The 22517-nt window shown below is 42.9% G+C and overlaps 1 protein-coding gene across 4 annotated transcripts in view; it reads right to left on the bottom strand.

Moving 5' to 3' along the window:
- Positions 1-19696, bottom strand: part of LOC146805453 (granulocyte-macrophage colony-stimulating factor receptor subunit alpha-like) — a 331580-nt gene extending 311884 nt beyond the window's left edge. For 2 of the 4 annotated variants that reach the window (XM_085622681.1, XM_085622682.1), the window contains exon 1: positions 19586-19696. In XM_085622681.1, the coding sequence (XP_085478807.1) occupies positions 19586-19594 (9 nt within the window). In that variant the 5' untranslated portion in view covers positions 19595-19696. The remainder of the gene's footprint in view (positions 1-19585) is intronic. The other 2 variants (XM_085622683.1, XM_085622684.1) reach the window with 1 other exon arrangement.
- Between the last annotated feature and the right edge of the window lie 2821 nt (positions 19697-22517).

Below are 22517 nucleotides of genomic sequence, written 5' to 3'. Positions count from 1 at the left end.
ATCCATGATTCTGTCACCAGCCTGAAGTCTAATTCATTTAGGGTGATAACAAAAGCCTTATTAGCTGTGTTGTCACATCAGTTTTACTTCCTGTGTGTGACAGAGAATGTACTATCTCTATAGACAGCTCACATTTACTACTCTCGTCTGAAGTGCATCATCCTTGAAACACACAGAGCTAGTATAAAATCATTAATGTGTTTCAAAAAGAAGAAAAATATTTATGTGAACTAATAATAGTGTTATTCATTCATTATTAAACGTCAACTGATTTATACGCCTTTGTCCCTAAAAGTCAGCAACCAAAATTGAATTATAGTGCATATTGTTCAAGTAGTAACTTGCACAATCGAGAAGTACAAAACAAAAACAACCCAGAGCTGTCAAAATAAAGTAAAATGTGAAGACATCGTGAGGGCGTTGGGAGCGACATTTCTTTAGTGAAATCTGAACAAAACGGTTCAGTAAATAGAAGCTAGAACAGAGTGAGAGCATATTCTACTGTTCTGGGCTACTTAGTTCTGTCTTACAGTGACCACTCACTTGGTTAAGTTAAAGTCATGACAAGGATGATGTTGCATTCTCTGTTTATTAGGACGACTATGTCCCTTTAAGTTTCTTGTATTCTGTCGCATGCCTTTGCATGCAACATGTTTTGTTTCCAAGGAGGTTCTACATTCCACAACTGGAAGGCTGTTGGGTTAGGAAAAGTTGTTGAGCATTATTACTGTTGAACCTGGAAGATACCTGTGCAAATTGAACGTGTTGCCAAATAAACTCTTCAACTGGATTTATGAATGGACTTTACCATTTAATAGATGATTTAAAAGTGGCTCAACTTTACCTCTCTTAGGGAGTAAATTAAAATAGAGACTGATAGAACACTTGTTGAAGATAACACTTTGTTGATTAATGCCTCCACTCACTAATAAGAATATTTAAGACTGTATAAGAAACTTGTAAGAATTAAAATTATCTAAAATTGTTTAATATAGTGTGAGAAATATAGATGAATGTGAGAAAGTACCCCCAGCTGTACATTACAAGGACATTGCAAGTCACACAGGAGTTCCAAAACCATAATGAGGCCCAAGGGTGAAGGGCAAGTTCCTTTATAAGATCATGGAACGCCAAATGACCTGCAATATCCTTATAACATACAGAAGGGGTACCTTATTCCTGGTATCAGAGAATTGTGTCTTGCCACACAAAGGAAACATGCTCCTCAGAGGATAGTGATGTCAGTATTTATTCCATGTAGCAATGGTTCTAACATGTTTCAGCCGCAAGACCTTGTTCATGATTCCATCGCATTTTTTCATGTGTACATGTTTTTTTAACAAAAGGTTTTAACCGAAACCAGGATGCAATGGGTTACATTTGTGCAATATGGTAAAATCTCATTGAAGAGACCTTGTCACAAAATTCAAAATTGGTTTCCTTGGGCAAAGTCTTTTTTACAAGCAATCTGTGAGGCAATAAGAAGTGTTTTCTTACGTTAATTGGCTGTATTTTTGTAATAAACTCAAATCTGACCTTTGCACTATAGTAACAACGGTTATAATATACATCACCTTACCATTAACATTATCATTAGTATCATTAGTATTTGATCCAGCTCATGAGTTTCACACTGTGAAAAAAAAAATTACAACCATGGATGGACAACCCAAAGGATGGCCTACCCTAAGGCTGTGGTTAGGGGTACCCAGACCAGATATATGGAAAATAAAAAACAAGCCTGATAGAAAAGAAAAAATCACCAGCTCACAAGCAACCTTTTTAACTGCTGCATTCAATTATTATTTTGGGCCTGGCACGCGAGTCGATTCTGACTCACGAGTCGCAAGAAATGTAATAAGACAAGCACAAGGTAAGTCAAACCCTAAAAATGAGAGAAAAAAAACTACATATCCAATAGACCAGTGTTTCCCAAACTGTGAGTTGTGATCCACTGGTGGGTTGAGAGCCAATTTTTGGTGAGGCATGAAAGTTCAAGCAATAAATAAAGATGCCTTTAATTTCTGTATTTACAAAGACAGGTCAAATGTCAGGCTATGTCTCCTGAAAAATTGCTGCTTTTGAAAATAGAGGTTAGTGTTTACAAACTCCTCTCACTTTGCAGTCAGAGAAAGAAAAGTAAAGTGAAGTATGTGATAATATTTCTGGGGCACAAGTGTGTGAAAGGAACGGCTGTAGGATGTTATTTTTTGGAACACATAAAATGTAAATACCTGGACACAAACTGTATACATTCAGGAATTAGGAAAGCAAAAATTAAGCACTTTTTTTTGTAATTCTGAAGTATGATTGAAACCAACATTTTAACATTATCAAAATTAGGTTTATTATCATTTTATTTTTCAAGTTCTACGGCCGTGTCTTGGGAGTGGGAGTGGTGGGCACTGCTGTCAGTGCGTATGTGGGTTTGGACGGCTGTCTTAGGACGGCAGAACCGACATGTGCACTGAGATGTTTCCAACACTAGCTACTTTGCTGGGCTGGAGACAGCAGAGCAGGCGCAGGCTCCCAGTCTCTCAGGGAAGGCAAATCCAGAAACCTCAGGCCAAATCCTGACACTGCTTTCATGCTGCCAGCAGCATGACAGCAGCATCTGGATTGGCCACAGGGGAGTCTGGGAGCCTGTGCTGCAGTGGAGCCAGAGAGGAGCAGAAGAGCAGCGATGCAGTGGGTGACAGGCCATTTATTTTTGTTTGCTTGGGGATTTCTTTTTTATTTTCTCGCCCTCCAACCACCCGCCCCCCCACTCTTCCCTGATAACAGTCGCTACTGGCTGCAAACTAATAATTAGTGGTAAGAGTAAATTAAGAAAATTGTGCAAAAGTGCAAAGCAAAGGAAAATTAGGCCATAAGAGGTTTTACAGAGGCTCAGAAAACAGTCAGAGTCGAAACCACTGGAACTGTTGAAATAATCTGCCACAGCTACTCATCATGATAAAGTGATACTGCGAAGAGTCGACCGGACGTATAGATGTGTCAATTACTGCAGAATAAAATTTAAGAGAACCAAGTCAGCTGAAGAGAGGCGTCAAACTTCATGAATGTGACTTTAGACGTGCAACGGTTTCTAAAAATTATAATTATTACAAAATTGTTACTATACATGTGTAGTGATGTACAGGTAGACAAGCTAAACATACCAGTTCACAAAATTACCAAAAGGCGACTAGCCAGTAAAGTCCCATGAACACTTTGAGGTGATTAATGGTTGCAGTTGCCTAACAACCAATCATAGTTCGAGAGTGACACTGTACAAAGATAGACGATGTGAGACTGCAAATTAAAGAATTCTAAACTGCTTTGACATGGAAGGGTGGTTACAGCTGGTTTGCTTTGTCTAAAATAATTTGAGCACAATTCATAAAGTTTAAAAATCTAGTTACCTCTTGTTGATGATCTCTTTTCAAACATAAAATAATAGAGTGAGGGCCCGATTCACAGAACTAATTTAAGACAAAATCCTAAACTTACTACTTTTGGTATTCACAGAAGTTGGGATTTTGTCTTAAGTTTTTCTTAAGACAAACTTAAGACAGACTTAAGTTAGGATTTTGTCTTAAGTTTGTCTTAAGTCTGTCTTAAGTCTGTCTTAAGTTTGTCTTAAGACAAACTTAAGACAAAATCCTAACTTCTGTGAATACCAGAAGCAGTAAGTTTAGGATTTTGTCTTAAGTTAGTTCTGTGAATCGGCCCCTGAGACAGGTCCGTATTTTAAACCAGATAAAAGGGGCAGTAACCACTTTCTGCATCCTATAAGTAAATGAGATCAAAAGCTCTGCTGTCACGTTTCAGCTTTGTATCTACAAAGCCTGAATTCCCGGTACTCAAGCGTTGAGCCCACCTAAGAAGAAAATCTAATGTTGGGATGTGGCCAAAGCATAGATGCATTAATCTCAATTTAAAGTAAGCTGAGTAAATGTCAGAGGAGTATTTTTGCGGGCAGACTTATTTATAACTATTGATTACGAACCAAGCATGACTTCTCCATTAAAAATGTTGCTCTGTCTTCATAAAAGGTAAATTGATTCACGTTTTTATTTAGTGTACTTTTGAAAATAGAGAACAGAATTTCATGTTCCTACATCTCCTGGGCCTGTAAAACTGTTAAGGCACAGGTGAGGTAGATGTACCAGGGTTTTTTGATGAAAAGGATCCCAAATTTATTTCTGCCCAGAACTAAAATTTAAGAGAGTTTTGTTAGGGTGATTTTTAGTTAGAAGTAATATTTCCAAAACGCCAATTCCAAGGCTATGTGTTAGTCCAATAGGTTAAACTCCTTTCTGATTTGAGACTGACTAGGATGACCTTTGTGTGGGATTAAATAAGGACCTCTGTTTTGCATTGCAGCATATTAAAAAATGATCCAAGTTTGGCGCGAAAAGCCTCCGCTCCCTATGCAAGTGTGGAAATTAACTTGGCCGTTATAACTTAAAGTATAGATAGTAACGAGGGGTTTTTGTTGACCTCAATAAAGCGGTAAATGCAAAATATACTGATAGCATCTGGGGGCATATGTACAACAGAATGACGGAGCATGGCGTTAAGCAAAATTTGCTAATGCCAAGCTCCTCCATTCTGAAAACGCAGGGATGCACTGTATTTACAAAGATACTGTGCACCCCTGCGTTTCCCCTAGCACTGGCCCTAAATTAAGCTGCCTAACGCCAACTCAGGCACCAACACCCCATAGTGCAAGGGTGCCTGTACAATGTAGCACACATAGAAACAGCAAAAATGAGGAGAAATAAAGCATTTCTCCTCGTTTCGCTACGTTAAGACCAGGTTTTCCAGGTCTTAATTTTGGCGCTGCCCCATATTTATGCCACCCTTGTAAATATGGGGCAGCATCAAAATCAAATGCCCACCCCTTTCATGCTAAGTATAGCGTGAAAGTGTGCCTTATTTACAAGACGGCGTAAAGCCATGTTAAGTGGCTTAACGCCACCTTATAAATAAGGCGAAGTCCCTACCACCACAGGAAGGTTGTAAAAAGTGAAGTTCCTGTGGCAATTGGGGCTTGTAAATATGCCTCTAGGTTTTAACAAGTTCAGATGTTGTCAATGGCCACCTCTTTCTTCAAACCAGACTCCTAGATATTTACATTTCGATTTTTTTTGGGTTGGTTGATTGTCTTTAGGTGCTATATGGTTTAAATATCTTCCCGCCAAAGAACAATAATTTCATTATGCTGTAGCTGACAGACATAAAATCAGAAAGAAGCCAACATAATTAACAATATCTGAAGGCCCAGACATTTGTGATCTAAAAACCCTGCATCATCAACATAGTGATGAGTCAATTTTTGGAGGATGGGATTCAGCAGCATCAAGTTGAAGACTCAGATCCACAATATACAAATTAAACAACAATGGGGCAAAAACACATCCTTGTTTGAGGCCTCTGTATGTATAGAGCCTGGAAGAGAGTGACTAATTTGCACTGAGCTTGACCTTGAACCAGGTGGCCAAGTAAAGCAACTTAATGGCTCAAAGCAGAGGTGGAGTGATGTGCCATCTATCCAGATTTTTTCATAGATGGTTTCTGTTGATGCGGTCAAATGCTGTGGTACAATAATCTAAGCGAGTATATAATGTCGTTTTCATAGTGAGAGACTTCTCAATCAGCATGGCTAGAGATACCAAGCTATCAGTGGTACCCTCCGCTGTACAGAAACCAAATTGATTAGACAGGATTGGATTGAGGTTGTGTGCCCAAGACTCCAGGGAGCCTATTTTACAAGCCCCTAACGCCACTGGAGCGTCACTTTTTCGGACACTCCGGTGGCATTGCTCTCAACCTCATATTTACAAGGTGGCATTAAGCTACTTAACATGGCTTAACGCCACCTTGTAAATATGCCCCTTACGGCAGCAGTCCGCTGCGGCAAAGGGGCAGGCAATGGGTGTTGCAGTCGGCGTTCCGCCACAACACCCATTGCTTTTTGATGCTGCCTCATTTTTACAAGGAAAGGGCAGTGCCAAAAACTATTAATTTCTCCTCGTTTTCTAAGATTGTGTGCAGGAAGGTGGCCCTTCCTGCACATAAACAATCACCCCTGCAGCCCAGGCACCCTTGCAACATGGCGCAAGAGTGCATGCGCTGGCGCGAGGCAGCTTTTTTAGTGCCATACGGCGTATCTCAGAAATTCTATTGTAAATATCCCCCCAGATCTTTCAACAACAAATTGGCAAAATACTTTGACTCTATTTCTTGCAAAGCAAAAGGTATATAGCAACATAGTTTCTAAAGTGGATCCTTTTTAAATACGGACTGTAATATAGAGCCGCGCAAGGAATCCAGGATAGTCACTGAGGTTCATGAAATGTGAAAATAAACAGTGAAAGGTTGGGGCCAAGGAATCGCTGTAAGGTTTATATAGGGCAGTTGGCAGACCATTTGGCCCCTGGGCACTATCAGATATAATTTTACTCATGGTTTCCTGTACTTGTTACAGGGTACACACAACTGAAGGGGGCACCCCAAAGGATGCGTTATTACACCCCTTAGATTGAAGCACAGACCCTCATATAATGCAGCAGCGTGGGTCAGCAATGCATCGCGTGGGGTCGTTGTTACTTTGGGCTTTTTCTTTCCTGTATATTAGCTGCCAACATTTCCTGTTTTTTTCATGTGAGGAGGTGGCTAACAGGTCCAAATGGTGTAGGTCTTCCTGGCTCTTTTCACCTCCCAAATGGCTCTATTATAGCCTTTGCGTAGTGCCTTGCCCTTCTATGACTGTGTGACGTCATGGGCATTTACAGGATCTCTGATCTCCTTGTTTATCATTGACCTTTTACCCCACATAGTTTTGGAGTTCCAGGAGTTTACTCGTTTGGAGCTATATATATGCTTCCCTTTAGGGCCCTCCTTTGAGCGCAAACTCACAACTGTTTCTTTATTTGCTTCCAGGCTGGTATAATGTCAGGCCCAAAGAAATGAGCGAGACAATTTGGCTTTTCCATGTGTTATACAGATTTTTATATTTAAAGTTCCAGATTATTCTCTTCAGTATTTCCTAACCTACCATCCCAGTGTCAACTTTTCCATTATGCTGTTTCTATTTGTGATACCAAGAACACTTTCGTCTACTGAGGTATGTAACATAAGAGAATAGCTGGAGAGACCCTAAGGTGTAGTCTAATACTGCCAAACTTTTGACTGAATGGTAAGCGTAGGACAACAGGTGGTCGCTTGCGAACTGACCAGGTAGTGCTCTAAGACCTAAACTACATAGAAAGGACAAGCATGAAAGCCAGGTCAGTGAACTGGTTTCTCATCCTTCCCTTTTTGGGGTGTATAATTGGCTCAATCGGAACCTCTTAAGGTTTAGTAAATCAGCGTGACCTGTGTTTTCTTCAAGGTGAGATTTTACCACTGTCCAGAAGGCCTGCACTACGTAAGAAGGCCAATCTTTGCCTGGAAAGCCTGCATCGTCAGCACCGCATCTGGGGCATGCTAAGATGGCATGGCAGTGAATTAGGCCTAGTCTCTTCAGGATGAGGTAAGCTATATGTAAAAAGTGGATTTGTAGACGGAGTCTCAGATTTCTGGAGACTTGCATGTGGTAGTCTAATGCAAATGGCCATTCTTTGCCAGTGATGCCTTGTCCAACATCCCAAGATCACTTATCCCTTAGTGGCTGGAGGCTGCCCTCAATCTCCTCATGCAGATTCCGATACAGGAGGTTGACGGCTTTCCGCCCAGTTCCATGGTAAGCAGTGAAGTCAGTGTGGAGGTACTGGAGGTTTCAGCAATTGCTATCGGCCCCCTTAGAAAGTGTATCAAGCCATGAGTTTGCTTTATGCTAGGAACAGGCCTGGGAGGTTCCCATATGTGTCCATTAAATTCTCGTACAACATTAGGTGGCCATTATTATATAGGTCCCCCAAGGGTATTAGCCCATACTTTACCCAGCTAGTAGTTCAGGAACTTCCAAGCAGTGGTCACAGCGGGATTCTCGGGGAATCTCGCTGGTCAGCATGGCGGCCGGGGTGACTCTTACCCCACCTCCGCAGTATTGCTGCTATAAGGACCAGGAGGATGCCTATGATGTGCTTGTGTGCAGAGAAGCCTCAATAAATTCACTGTGCATCTGCTCATCCATGCCCACTTGGTCTCCTCTGATGGGACTGATGATAGCCATAGGGGGCCAATTGTAGTTCGACAGCCATGCGATAATAGGTGAACTTAGGAACCCCCCAATTCTCCCACCCCCAAAGGATGTAGGGAGTTGCGTGGTCGACAGCACAACTTTCACTCACCCATTCTTCCAGATCACTGTGCTCAATAAAGAATTAAGCTCCAGGAAGTGCTTGAGGTGGAATTTATAGGAGAGGTTAGCAAAAAAGACAGTCTAGGGAGGACCACCATCTTGGTGAAAACATTTATGCCCATCACTCCCAACAATAATTTCTTCTAGAATTCCATGCTGAACCTAAGTGACCTTATGACCTTCCCAATATTAGCTTCAATAACATTATGGTCATGAAGGACTTAAATGCCCAGGCATTTAAAATAGAACAGCTCCCAGTAGAGCCGTCCAACCTGAAAATACCGGGGGGGCCCCCGTCCAACCTGAAAATACCGGGGGGGCCCCACCCGGTGTCCGGCTTGACTAAAAAGCACCAAATGTGACCTAGAGCAAGGAAAAACAAACAAAATCATGCAGAAACTGTTGCCCAAAGAGATGTTTCTTGGCATTTGATGTTGGATTAATGTAATAGTTAATTGATAAGAGAGATATGCATACCAAAGTCCCAGTTTTAAATTAAAATCAGTAATAAAGATGAATTAGCCATATTGGTACAGTTTATTTTATGTTCTTGAATAGTTGCGAAGTAAGTGGCCAGACTGCCCCTTGCATGGCTCAATTTAGAGCTCCGGCAAGCAAACACCAACTGTCCTGGTGGACGTCACTCTTGACCACTTTGCTAAACTTACAGCACCTGTCTTGTCAGATGTCCCAGGTGATAGATATTAATGACTTGTCGCAGAAAGAGTTTTTTTTTTAAGTCTTTTTATTAAACATAAACAGGCTTCAGTTCAATACTCATATACAAATGACATTTGAAGAGAGATAGCCGAGACAAGTTCACGGTTCTTAAAATTTACCCCGTCGGCAATTCCCCACATGAGACACCCACTCTCCCCCGCCGCAAACCATAGCATCATGTCTTCCACATCAACTCATATCAGCTCACCGGACTCACATCAAAGTTCCCTATACTCGGCCCAGGCACTCCAGATCTTTCCCCACTTACAAGGGCAGCCCCGGCTCTGGTAGATAACCTGTTCCGCCCCATAACACCAGTCCAGGTTTCTTTTCCAGGCTGTAAGAGTAGGGGCTGTCTCTGCTCCCCATGGTCGGGCAATGTTTCTCTTGGCCACCCCACCCGCAAGGGTCAGCCAAGTCTTGGCCCCCTGCGGCCACGTCGTTTGTCCAGTCACCCCAAGGATGAGCCACCTTGGGTCAAGCGGGACACTCTCACCCACCACCTGTGTCATCACATGTGTTATACCAGTCCAGTACAATTGTATCCGTGGGCATGACCAAAGTATGTGGAAGAAGGACCCTACCTCACCACATTCCCGTATGCATTCGTCAGTCTCACAGGTGCCCATTCGAAAGTACGCTATTCAGGATGCATAGGATCTATAGAGGATACGGAGCTGAACCAGACGGAACTGTGCTCTTATAGCTATTTCTCGGGTGTCTGCAATGCTTCAGCCCAGTCAACGTCCTCTAAGAGGCCCACATCCGACTCCCAAGCCTCAAACAGCGATCCCAAACAGTCCAGGGTGTTGTTAGTCAATTTCCGATAGGTCAAAGAGATGGCCTTATCAATCATAGGATCTAAGAGCAGGCGGTCCTCAAGTGGCGAGTAATCTGGTATAAGGGACACCTCTTGCAGATGACAATGAAGTGCATAACGCATCTGTCGATAGCGCAGAAATTCCCCCCTACCCATTTGGAACTGTCCCTGTAGTGTGTCGAAGTCAAGCATTTTCCCATTCTTCCAGACATCCCCCAAGCAGTCAATCCCTATAAAGCTCCATTTCCGAAAGCCAGCGAGCCTCGTCACCTCTCCCAATTGGCCACCCTCCCAAAGAGGAGATTGTGCTGTAAGTTTGTTTTCCCACCGTGTCATTTTGGTTGCTTTGTGCCAAACATCAATAACCTTTCGGGTATGCACCGGGAGAAGCGGGTTACCTCTCCCCCTCCGGTATAATTTGGTGAGGTAGCTACTATTGCCGAAGGCCAAACGATCCACCCTATATGCCGGTTCCTCTAATGGGGAAAAAGCCCACCCATTAACATTGATGAGCTGAGACGCCCAGTAATATTTCCTGATATCAGGAACAGCGAGGCCCCTGTCATACACATTTTTCATGAGTTTCTTTAGTGCAATCCTGGGACTACCTCCCCCACAAAGCAATAGACGCTGCTTGGACTAAATGGGTCGAAAAAAAGACTCCGGAATCTGGTAAGGGGTATTCTGAACTACGTATAATAGGCGAGGGAGGGCCATGCAGTAAGAGCTTTTTTCATGTATGCAAGGATTTCTAACGATAGAGGGAGAAGAGCTGCTGCTAGAGGGGTAAGAGATGTTGGTGGCCCTGGGTGGCAGAAGCATTAGAATGGACAGAACAGCCATCTAGCAAAAACAACAGGTGTACTGTGGAGGCTTTCTTTAGTCTAAAATCTCCAGCCGGACGAAGCTACAGGCTGTAGATGACCAGGGCTCCACAAAGCCACATACAAAAAGGAACCACTGAACAGGTTTTGCTGCTGTAGACAAGAACATAGCGGGAGCTGTAGCATATTCAGGCTTACTGACGATGCACCTAGGGTGTATCAGCAAGAAGGTAGGGCCCAGTCTCCTTTTGGTTCTCATAACACCTTTTGGCAGAAATTGTATTATAAGCCCCAGGTTTGGGATCTGGGCTATCTGGACACCTTTAGCACCATTTCCAAGGTTCTAGGACTGAAGGGGCACTACTTGGAGGGTTAACTCTGGGTCCAGGTGTGGGTTCAAAATGGTTGGAGTCTTTTCTGTTCCTGAAGCTCTGATCAAGAGGCCAGCCAACTAGCCCTTGGAGTCACTCTATAAGTCTTGGGTTCAAGCAGGAAATCAGGTCTCAAGCAGCATTGCAGTCCTCTGAGGGCACAGGGCAAGCTTTGGGCAGCAGTGCAGTCCTCTTGGTGCAGCAGGGCAGTCATCTGAAGTACATAGCAGGCTACAGACAGCAGGGCAGTTCTCTGAGAGTCCTTCCACAGGTCCAGAGGTGAACTGAACAGTGAGTCTGAGGATCCTATGTTTATACCTGATGCCAGCTTTTGGAAGAAACTTCTGGAGTTTCCCCACCCCCCTGCAGAAGTGTCTGGAATTATCTTATCCCTGCCCTGGTCCAAGTCTGTCTGCTGTCACAATAGGTAAGTGTGAAGTTCTTTGTGTGTGAGCAGAGGCAATGCCTTTGAAATACAGGTGGAGCTGTGCACACCTCCACCCCTAACCCCATCCTGCTTTCGATGGCCCATCCTGCCAACATCCAGTCCCTCTACTGTGTGGCTGTCTGGGAGGAATATATAAAGTACAACTGCCAACTATACCTGATCATGTCAACACGGAATTTGACTCCTAGGGACCAAATGGTTAGGACAAAAAATACCAGCTTTCTAAAAGTAGAAGTTTCAGAATTGTGACTTAAAATCTGACTTTCCCATTAATCAGGATTTTAAATTTACAATTCCTTAGGTAACCTAATGTTGTCCTATAGGAGAGGTAAGCCTGACAGTAGTGGAAAATAAATGTGTGAGTATTTAATACGTTGGACATATAACATTTAAATTTTACATGTCGTGGTAGTGAAAAACTCCAAAAACTTGTTTTTCACTGCCAGGACTTGTAAAACGTAAACATACTTGTCCAATGTATTAAGTACAATGCACCCTGTCCTATGAGTTGTTTAGAGCCTACCCCAGGAGTGACCTGTTTTTTTACTTGGCAGAAGGGTTATTTTGCCAAGTCAAAGTAGCTGTTTAAACTGCACCATAGGCTGCAAATGGCAAGTATGATACAGGTTTAAGAGGCTACTTAAATGGGTCACACAATAAGTGCTGCAGGCCCCCCAGTAACATTTAATTTACCAGCCCTGGGTATATGGTACACTACTTTACTAGGGAGTCATTAGTAAATTGAATATGCCAACCAAGTGTAAGCCAGTTTTACCAGGTTTAAGGGAGTCAGCACAGGCCCTTTAGTATTGGTTGGCAGTGGTGGATCTGCACAGAGTCCTACCGTCAACAAACATGAATATAGAAAAATAGGAGGGGAGTAGGCAAAAGATTTGGGGGAAGACTACTCTAAGGCTGGCAGGTCTAATTGTTTTGCATGTTAGATAGTTCAGTAGCTTAAGCACCCACTGCGATGGTCAAGGGCAGATCACTTGTCAGAATCTTGAAACAGTAAACTCAGCCTTTCAACATTCCAAGAACGACAACACAAAAGTACTGAATTTGGGAATAGCAACACTTGTTATGTACAGCAGAGTAAAATGTGTGTTAGCCAGCTATTGCTTTAAAAAGTAATTTAGGTTTTTCTATTTATGGCATCGCTCCTCAACTCCTCATTAACTGCTGTTGTAGTTGAAAAATGATCACCACACACAAGGAATAAGCTTGCTCTAACTGGTAATCTTTTAGGCCAAATATATATATTTTGTCTGACACCTTTGACAAAGTGTGGTATAGTGGGAGTGCCAGAAGTAGGACCCAAGCCTCCGATGTTTGAAGTCGTCAATCTGCCTCTCTAGACTTCATCTGTGTGTTGCTCCACTGACTACACTAGATCACAATGTGTTGTGTATACTCACAATGGCAATAAACTGCGGCCTTTCTTCCAAAGTTAAACTGCTGTGATCTAAGCCAGGAAGATCCGGAAAGACACCACCACAAAGTCAACTTGTTTTACCAGACATTTCAATTCAGAAAATGCTGCCATGTACTACACAAAATTGGTTCTTGACTCATAGTCACAGAGTAAAGATGCTGTAAGAGGGCCCAGCTAGCCTAAGTATGAAAACTGAGACAAACCCCTCTACTGACCCTGTACTCCCGTTTTCTGAACAAAAATTATTATTGCAGTTAGTGTAATGCCCAAGCATAGACTGCAGGAGACTGAGAAATGCGGTCACTGCTGAACAGACAAAAACGTTATCAATGAGAAGGTTGCTTGGAACTTCTAGTTGTCTGTAGTGATCAAGTTGCCATTTACGTGTTAATTTGGCCTGGGCGGTGAACTCCGCTCCACTCGCGGAGTTCCAAAAAACTCCCAGCGTAGCAGAGTTTTTCACCTCGCTCATGTTCGTCAAAGTAAAGTTGGCAACCACAAGCGAGGAAAATCAACCTCCCAGCGAGATTTTTCCTCGTTTGCAATCGCCAACATCAAGTTGGCAAGTGTGAGTGTGGAAAATCAACCTCCCGGCAATATTTCTCAACGCGGGGGGGGTCAGGTTTCTCATTGAGAGTGGTCGCGTATGCTTGTGACCGCTCGCGTTGAAAAACAGCCCATTTGCGTTGAGAAAGCTGGCGCTCGAGTAAAAATATACTCGAGTGGCAGAAAAGGGAAGCAGGGACTGCGTTCGCGTTCGCGATGTGCATGGTGCCGTTCGTGATGATTGCACAGTGCGGACAAGCATCTGGCACTGTGCAATCACCACAAACTGCATTTTTCTATTGTACTCCGCCGCTTGGGGAGCTCCGTGTAGTGTGGCAGAGGTTTTTTTGCACTTTTGTTCTGTGTAGTGCAACTCCGCGAACCCCACCCAGGGTTAGTGTTAATCATTGAATTCAGGCCTACAGTAGTGTTGGAACAATTTTCAGAATGGGGTGCTGCTATGTAAGGACACTATCACCAACGAGGGTATCCTGGCACTGAGCAAGCATGTGTGCCTAGCCCTGCCTAGCATAGGGTGGTAGTTGAAAAAGCCAGGTCTTCAGCTTCTTGTGGAATTCAAGAAGAGGAGACTCTGATGTGGAGTAGGATGTCATTCTAAGCTTTAGGAGCAGTATAAAAGAACGCCTCTCCTCCTGATCCGGTCCTGTGTAAGCATGGTATGTGTGTGAGTAGGGTCCTACGGAGGGGAGAAGTCTGAGTTGTTAGCGGAAGAGATGCGACTGTTCAGGTAGTTGGGGCCTGAGGTCTGTGGGGCCTTCAATGTGTGTGTGAGTAGTTGAATTGAGCGTGTTTGTTTATTGGGAGCCAGTGAATGGTACATCACTGAACACATAGGGATTGTGAAGAATCCAAGCATCACATTCAGAATAGGTGTTGTAAATGAGCCACTCCCACTGGGAAATAAAGTAAGGGTGTAGTATGTGTTTGGTGTTGCATTTTGGAGCACACTGTCACAAATATAACACTAAAGCACAGTGTCATAGGGCACTGTCATTTACAGACAGCATATTTTTCATTGAAATGACAACTACATTTGCATAGACATACAGTTTTACCGATAAAACTATATAGCGCACAAATGATGTGTGGAAATAGGGTTTGAGTGAATAGTTGTCATTTGCACTTCACAAAGTAGAGTGTATTGATTTGTTTGGATCCTGTTAAAATCTTTGTTTCCATCACACTTCAGAATTAGGAAAAAAGTGCTTAAATTGTACTTTCCTTTTTATTCATTACAAAACATTTATACAGTTCATTTATAGGTGTATTACTTTTTTGTGTGTTAGAAGAACACGGCAACCAACGGTCTTCCCTTTCAAACCTGCAAGACTGTCACATAGTTCATTTTAAAAAATCCTCACACTTTGCAGGAAGAGAAAGAAAAATAAATGCTAGTCTCGGTGTTAAAAGAATAAGCAGTAATTTGTCATTGACCGACATTTGACGTCTGTCGTTTAACCATACTAAATGTGAAAAGATCAAATAAAATTTGAAGTAATCTTTAATGCGCATTCATCTTCAGAGCTCCAGCATGGTTATTTTGGGTGTGCCCCATCCCTATTTCCAGCACCTATGTCGAGCCAGAAAAAGGTGAAGTATTCCCACATATATCAGAGATGTTTCCAATACTGGCCGGTCGGTAATAATTAGGGCACAAGTTGGGGGTACACGTAGGTGGACGGTGCACACCCAATATTTTCACAGGGTAGACAATGTCCACTCTGCCAAGAGGTTGGGCACCACTGTAAAATCTGCTGAACTCGTCCCGGAGTAATTTTTCAACTCCAGGACACACTCAGCAGCACCTGCACGTTGTCTGCACTCAGGAACTACAGTGCAGGCAGCTTTGTATTTTAATTTTCAGCTGGGCTCAAAACAAAGGCCAAATTTAAGTGCCCATGAGGCCTCCTTTTGTTCACGTATCCTAGCTTGGAGTTATCTGAACCTCACATCTAGATGCAAATGCAGTTGAGGGGAAACAAAGGTACACATCTTGTTAGCAATTCACACATAAGAGAGGCATGCTTTTGACTTTGTTCAGTCCTTGTATATGAGAGATATGCATCTACTGTAAGAACGTCAGATGTGTTGGTCTGTCCAGTATTAACATAAAATAACAATTTATATACCAGTTGTTAGAAATTGGGTTTCTGGTTGGCAGAGGTATGCACCCTGTCCATGTAGGAACCACAATCCTAGTCATGGAAAGTCACAAAAACGTAAAATGATACTTCCAATATGCACTAATTGGACCAATGTATAGAGGTAGTGTCAAAAATACAGCGGACAAGATAAAAGCAGAAAAACATTGCAAGAGAAAACAATGACCAGAAAATATTAAACATACAGTTTCCACCAAAACCAGTAGGAAAATTCGGCTTGAAAACACCAATCACTACCCATATCGAACTGTTCTGGAAGTGGTGGTGTGATGGGGTACTAGAGGTATGATGTACATACGTAGTATTTCTATAGTGCAAACCTACCAAAAAGGCAGCAAAGCTCTGTACATGCTCAAATACATACATAAAGTTAACGTGCGGTAGGAAAGGTAGCTTTGTGGTAGGTTTGTGGATGGTTACTGCACTGTGTTCTTTAAAGAGGTGCATCGTCAGCTCTTTCCTAAGTTGAGCAGTGTTGAGACGGTCCTGATGGATACCTGGATGCTATTCCTCAACCTGGCTGCAAGGTGAACTTATCAGAGCCTCCACCTCACTTCTTGAGTTCTGCAAGAACCTGAAGACCTGGCTCTTCATATAAGCACCTTGAGGGCCACAAATCTACACACCTGCCCAAGCGCCTGAATACAATCTTGAGTGGTTAGTGTACTATATAAATCAACATAACATAGCATTTCAACTGCTCAAAGCAAGTGAAATGACCAGGTTAAAAACAGCTTGCAAATGAGGGGAAATGCAGAACTGGTTTTTATTTTTTACATTTCTTAGGCTGCAGTTGTTTGCTTTCCTGGCTGCGAGTGAGCCAGGAACCCCAACAGAAGGTGAGCTTGTCTAAACTATAACTGGGGGAGCTGCCAGTGGAGTGCCTCCTCCCTTATGCGGCTATAATAATGCAGATTAAAGACACTGATAAAATGGACAGATTCACAAACCTTGTTTTATGACTAGTTGAGTCCTAAAGTAGTTGCAGATGCAATGTTTTCCTGTTTACACAAGCCTGATTCACCAAGAAATACATTTTTGGGGTAAAAGCTGTGAGTGAGCAAGTCTTACTGCTAGAAATGTATGAGTGGTCAAACCTGCACCTGCAATAAAACACATCTACTGATAGAACAAGTTTGTGAATTGCACCTAAACAATTCTTTAAACACAGTTACATTCTGAATTTAAATAAGAGTAGTTATGTGAGATCACACAAGGAACATATGATGGTATGCTAATATAATTAGATGTAGGGCAATACTTTGCCTTCATACAACCGGTTACTCCTTCTTTAGGACTTAGGTATTACAAACGTTTACTGGAATACAGGGAGTGTTCCACCTGGAGATGTGCCAGACTCCGAGATTGGAATACAAGCATCTGCTCTCAATTGGATCTGTTCATTCCTCACAGGAAGAACTTAAAGGGTCAGGCTGCCACCCTTCACATAAGAGACCAGTCACGGCTGCTACCTCCCACCCGCAGTGGGGCGGGTAGGCGAGAAAGGGATGGGGAATTGGCTAAAAAAATATCACTGAACTCCCGGCCGGCCGCCACCGCCTCTCCTGCTTCCTCTTCCTTCTTGGCAGAAACAGGAAGCAGCAAGTGCTAGGACTCCCACGCTCCCTGCAGCCAATCACAACACTGCAATGCAGCGTTGTGATTGATCTGAGCGCCGGCTGGAGGGGTGGGAATGTTTTTCATGCAGGCTGTAATGCAGCCTGCATAGAGAACAGGGAAAGTGTTTTGGCTGGACCGAGAATGCCGATCAAACAGTCATTGCGCACTTAGGATAGTTTTACCAATCCTCCCCTGCTTTGCAGCCCCACCTCCTCATGCAAGCTGCCGCAGCAGGAGGACAAAATAAAATGATACTAACATTAGTCATTATCATTTTCTTTTTTCCTTTCTTTTTCTGCATCCAGGCAGTGGGCCAACGCTCCTCCACCTTAGCGGAGGAACCACCACTGTCAGAAACCAAGAAACTGATTTGTTGAGTCCCACAGGGATCGTCTCAACACCACAACCAGCTTCACCAACTGCATGACCATGGTAGCAGACTGGATTTGAGCCAACTGCCTGAAACTCAACTCCGAATAGAGAGAAGTACTGGTCTCCAGCAAAAAGACCTCCCCATCAGACTGCACCTGCTGGCAGTCAGAGCAAGGGCCATCACCCACAGCCACGCAAGAAATCTAAGGATAATTCTAGACAACAAGCTCAACATGATGGCTCAAGTCAACTCAGTGTGAGATCCGGCCTCAGAACAGACAGACTGTCACGAAAGCACTCATCACCAGCAGGCTGGACTATGGCAACACTCTCTACTTTGGAATCTCCAAACAACTTCTACACAGACTCCAGACCATCCAGAAGACTGCCGCAATACTCATACTCGACCCCCCACGCACACCCACATCACACTGCACCACAAGAAGCTTCATTGACTTCTCACGCACACATACAAAAACCCTACACAACACAGGACCAGAATACCTGAACAGATGCATACACTTTCACCAATCCACCCGGCAGCTATGTATTTCCTCACTTTCACTCGCACACACTCCCTGCTTCAGCAAAAGCAAAACTGGAGGTTGTTCATTTTCCAACAATGCACCCAAGCCATGGAACAAACTCCCAGAACAGATCAGAGCCTCCACACCACTTCTTGAGTTCTGCAAGAAGCTGAACACCTGGCTCGTCATATAAGCACCTTTGGGGCCACACACCTACACACCTGCTCATGCACCTGGATACACTCTTGGGTGATTAGTGTACTATACAAATCAACATAACATAGCATTTCAACTGCTCAAAGCGAGTGAAATGCTCAGGTTAAAAACAGCTTTCAAATGAGGGAAAATGCAGAATAGGTGCAGATGCACCAATTCCCGCAAGTTATTCACAATATTTCATCCTGTAATGGCAAGACATTCCCTCAACCCAGAAGTAGGACCCCAGCAGTATTGTTACTGGCAGATGTAAAAATAAGGAGGCGGTATTCTCGCACCCCTTCAAAAGGAAGCCTTACCAACAGAAAAAATAATTACAAATTAGAGAGTTGAAAGGATGCATGGAATACCAACATTCTTTGTAGCATTAACCTCTCTGTTCATCACCATCACAACAAATTCCTCAGTCCTTTGCTAAGCCTCTATCAGGAGAATAGCTAGTGTTACACCCCTCCTAACAAATGTATTATCTAGTTAGGTACAGATGTTTTTAGTCGGGAATGTTGAGGTACCTGTCTGATTTCACCTTGCATATTTACAGTCACCTACAGACAGAAAAACACACATGCATGTGCGCTCTCTGTCGTCTGTTCAGACGATCTTAAAAATATTGCGTATTTAGCAAAATATTGTGTTTTAAATACCTTAAATAACCCGCCTTCCTCTCCCCTGCTTTTAAAGCCCCCCTCATTCCCTGCTTCTCATGTAACATGCTTTAATATGATATATCAGCATGCTAGTTGAAAATCCGATGCTTACACCGCCCAATCTTCTTACTGACTAAGCTACGCCCGTGAGCTCTATATTAGATTTTAGGGGCAATGGGTGTCTTTATCACTACCCTATGAAGGGCATCGTAAGAACAAAAACAATTCAAATAATATCAAAAATGCATTTTAGCCGTCAAATTCAGTCTCTTGAGTCATCGTGCCCTTAAAATAGGAGTGGGGGAGGAGGGGGGCTCTGTCTAATTCCCCCTTTGGAGGGGGGGTTCCCTCTGTCTATCTCCCCCTTTTACGTTGTTATTACCGGTGCCTGTAAACTCACTCTACCAATGCACATTAACACACAAACCATCAATTATTCCAGGCTACGACTCTTTTAGTAATTATGTCCAGGTCGTACAATCTATCTCAATGCCAGTGATCTTTCGAGGAAACACGATTGTCCACTGACACAAAAGAATTGTAAAATAATGGGAAAAAAATACCTCGCTCATCTTTGAGCCTCTGTGCTCGTCAAAAAGCAGCCATCAAGTTCTCTGAAAACTAATTTTAGTATTAGAACCGTGCGCTTAAGTCGTCGCATGGTCACTTTATCCTCTTCCTGTCTAAAAGGAAATGCTGCAAGAATGCCACTTCTGCGTAATCACGCCACGCCTAGGACAGTTTCCTCATTCTTATTAAAAACTGCGTGCTATGAAAATAATCATAAACTGACCCGACGCACAGCATCCGAATGTTGACTGGCTGCAGTGCAAGCCTGTATGAACTGAGTTCACATCCAGAAAACAATAACCTTTTCACTTCTACACTGTGCCATGTTTTAGTGAGCAGAAATATGTCCCCCATAGCATGATTAATTTGAGTAATTTACTAATAAGGTTAAAGATAGTCTCAGCACAGTATTATTTGAGCACCCGTAAACTACCAGTCTGGACGTCACTTCTCTTTCAATGTATTAAGAGAGGGCGTTGCAGAAAATAATTAGCAATGGGGTGTATGCAAACATTGCTTGCTGTTTGCTTGGGTTGTAAATAATGTTACATTTGTTCAGAACATCCAATGAATGATACATTGCTATGAAAATGCGTCAATCCATCACAAAATTCCAGCAAGAGTATCACATTTCCAGTCACTCTATTTTGTTAAATATAGACAATCCACAAATGTGCAAGTGTGATCGAAATGTTTCAACCCATTAGAAGGGCTTGTTGCTGGGTTCTTCTTCAGGATGGGAACTAAAAGATATCACTCAGATTTCTAAAATGGTGGTTTCAGGCTCCAACAGGTCTTTTATTCCACCTGGCATTTCTCTGCTAGGCGGAGCCCTTGGAGGCCAGTTTTAAAAGCCCTTGGCCGGGCCTGGTGTCGAAGTTAATTGCAGCAGGCACAGGGAGGCTTCAAGAGAGAAAGAAGGTGAGGGAAGGCGAGGAAGGTGAAAAGTAATGAGACAGAGAGAGGAGGAAAGGAGAGAGAGCAAGAATGGATGGATGGAAAAAGAGAAATTGAACTAGAAGGCTAAAAGAGTGGGGGTGGTTTGAGCATGTTTGCCAGGGCTGCTTTGTTTCCCCAGTCTGGTGTACAAAGAGATATTGGAGCACCCAAAAACAGTTTTAAGCTATATAATAAGTTGTGTGAGTAAGTCTGCAGTTGTTTTCATTCATTAGTAATATATTTGCTCCAGATACAGGATAATTGCCAATATGGGCTTCTTCTGATGGACTTTCTCAAGGCTTAAGGTATGTTGTTGAGTCATGCAGGTACTAAGGTTTGGGGCAAATCAAACTGTGGTACAGCCTTTCCTTTAGGAGTCCTAGATACTGATACCTCAAAAATTGGAAGATTCATGAGTTTGTACCCATTGTTTAGTGTGAGGAGAACGACTGATAATAGATGCACTTAACATGTGGCATTTGGCTCTTGCAGGGCAGGGTGGTGTGACTGGTGTGGCTGCACTGGGCGCTGACCTGTGGAGGGGGGGTGCTGTGACATCAGGGGGACACTGTGTTTAGCAATATCTTATGATAGGAGAGATGAGGGGCCCTTTTGCAGGTGATAGGATAGAATCCAAGGAGGCGGTCATGGGACGTGGAGGCGCCAAAAGTGATTATTGTGCCGGGCGCCACCAGAGCTAAAGCTGGACCTGGGGTCTGGGACACAAAGACGCAAGATGAATTCGTGGGTACTATACCACCCGGGAGGAAGGGGGAGAAAAAAAGTGATCACAGTTGAGGAAATTGAAGTTGAAGCTCTACTTTACACCATTAAAAAAAATCTATGGAAAACACAACCCTGATGAAGTCCTAAGGGCTGAAACGCATTGGCTGGGCTGATTGGAAAAAGTGGTTTATCTTGAACATAAATACAAGTTGGATTCTGAACACCTTCGCAGGACTCCTGAAAAACAAATCCTGTCAGATTATACATATTGGATATATTTCTGGACATTTACTTGTTATTGTTGAAAATCTGGGCTTGTAATAGAGCATAGAAATATTTGACTCCTTTTCAAAAAACTTTTGTAGGTTGCTTATTAATTGTGGCTTCTAGGCAATGGGGCCACAGGAAAGTTAAGCGTAGAAGCATTTATGATAGTCATTAAGACACACTAGTGTGACGTCAAGGCTCACACTGCTGATGCTTATGTTTTGATATTAGATAAGTACATCTACAGATAAACTAGTGCCTAACGCCTAGCATCCGACTTAAGAATTGTTTCCTGGCCTACCATAGCAATACCTACCCACAACATGGGGTATTAGCGTACATGCCTTTGGAATATCTTATACTCATCTAATATCATTCGGTCTGCCTGTTGTTCTAACTTAAGTCCTGAGAAAGTCCATTGGATGAAACACTTGTTTGCTGTAGTCTGTTATTCTGTATCTGGAACAAATAAAGTGCCAATGAATGCAAACAACTACAGACTCACTCACACAACTTATTATATGACTTAGAGCTAGTTTTGTGTGCTCAGTTATCTCATTGTATTACATGTTCGATAGCAGAACCATTGGTGGGGACTCTACAATCACGTCTGTTGGTAGCAGGTTGTGAGATATTGTTGAAGCACCACTCATTGACTATGACAGACATAGTATACATTGGGGTTTCCATTGTGCCTAGACTTTTATATTAAGGGATGTTCAGCAATTGTATACACTACTATCTCTGTAATAGTTCACTAGTCCGGCCCTGGTGGTGTTAATCGAAACCAAGCAATTTAAATTGGAAAACTGTAATGTAGGGGTACAAACCTAAATTCACATAGAAACACCAAAGATAACTTAAATCTAGTGGCTACATGTAAGAGAAGGTTTCTAATATTCGTAAATTGTATTTAAACTGCCATCCAATGTGCGCCCCTCCTGAGATAATAAGTGCTAGCAAAGGAAGCAATTTTGTATTGTGGATGAAACA

Source organism: Triturus cristatus, chromosome 8 (genome assembly GCF_964204655.1).
Source record: "Triturus cristatus chromosome 8, aTriCri1.1, whole genome shotgun sequence".
NCBI classification, from domain to species: Eukaryota; Metazoa; Chordata; class Amphibia; order Caudata; family Salamandridae; genus Triturus; species Triturus cristatus.
This window is presented reverse-complemented; position numbering and strand designations above follow the sequence as displayed.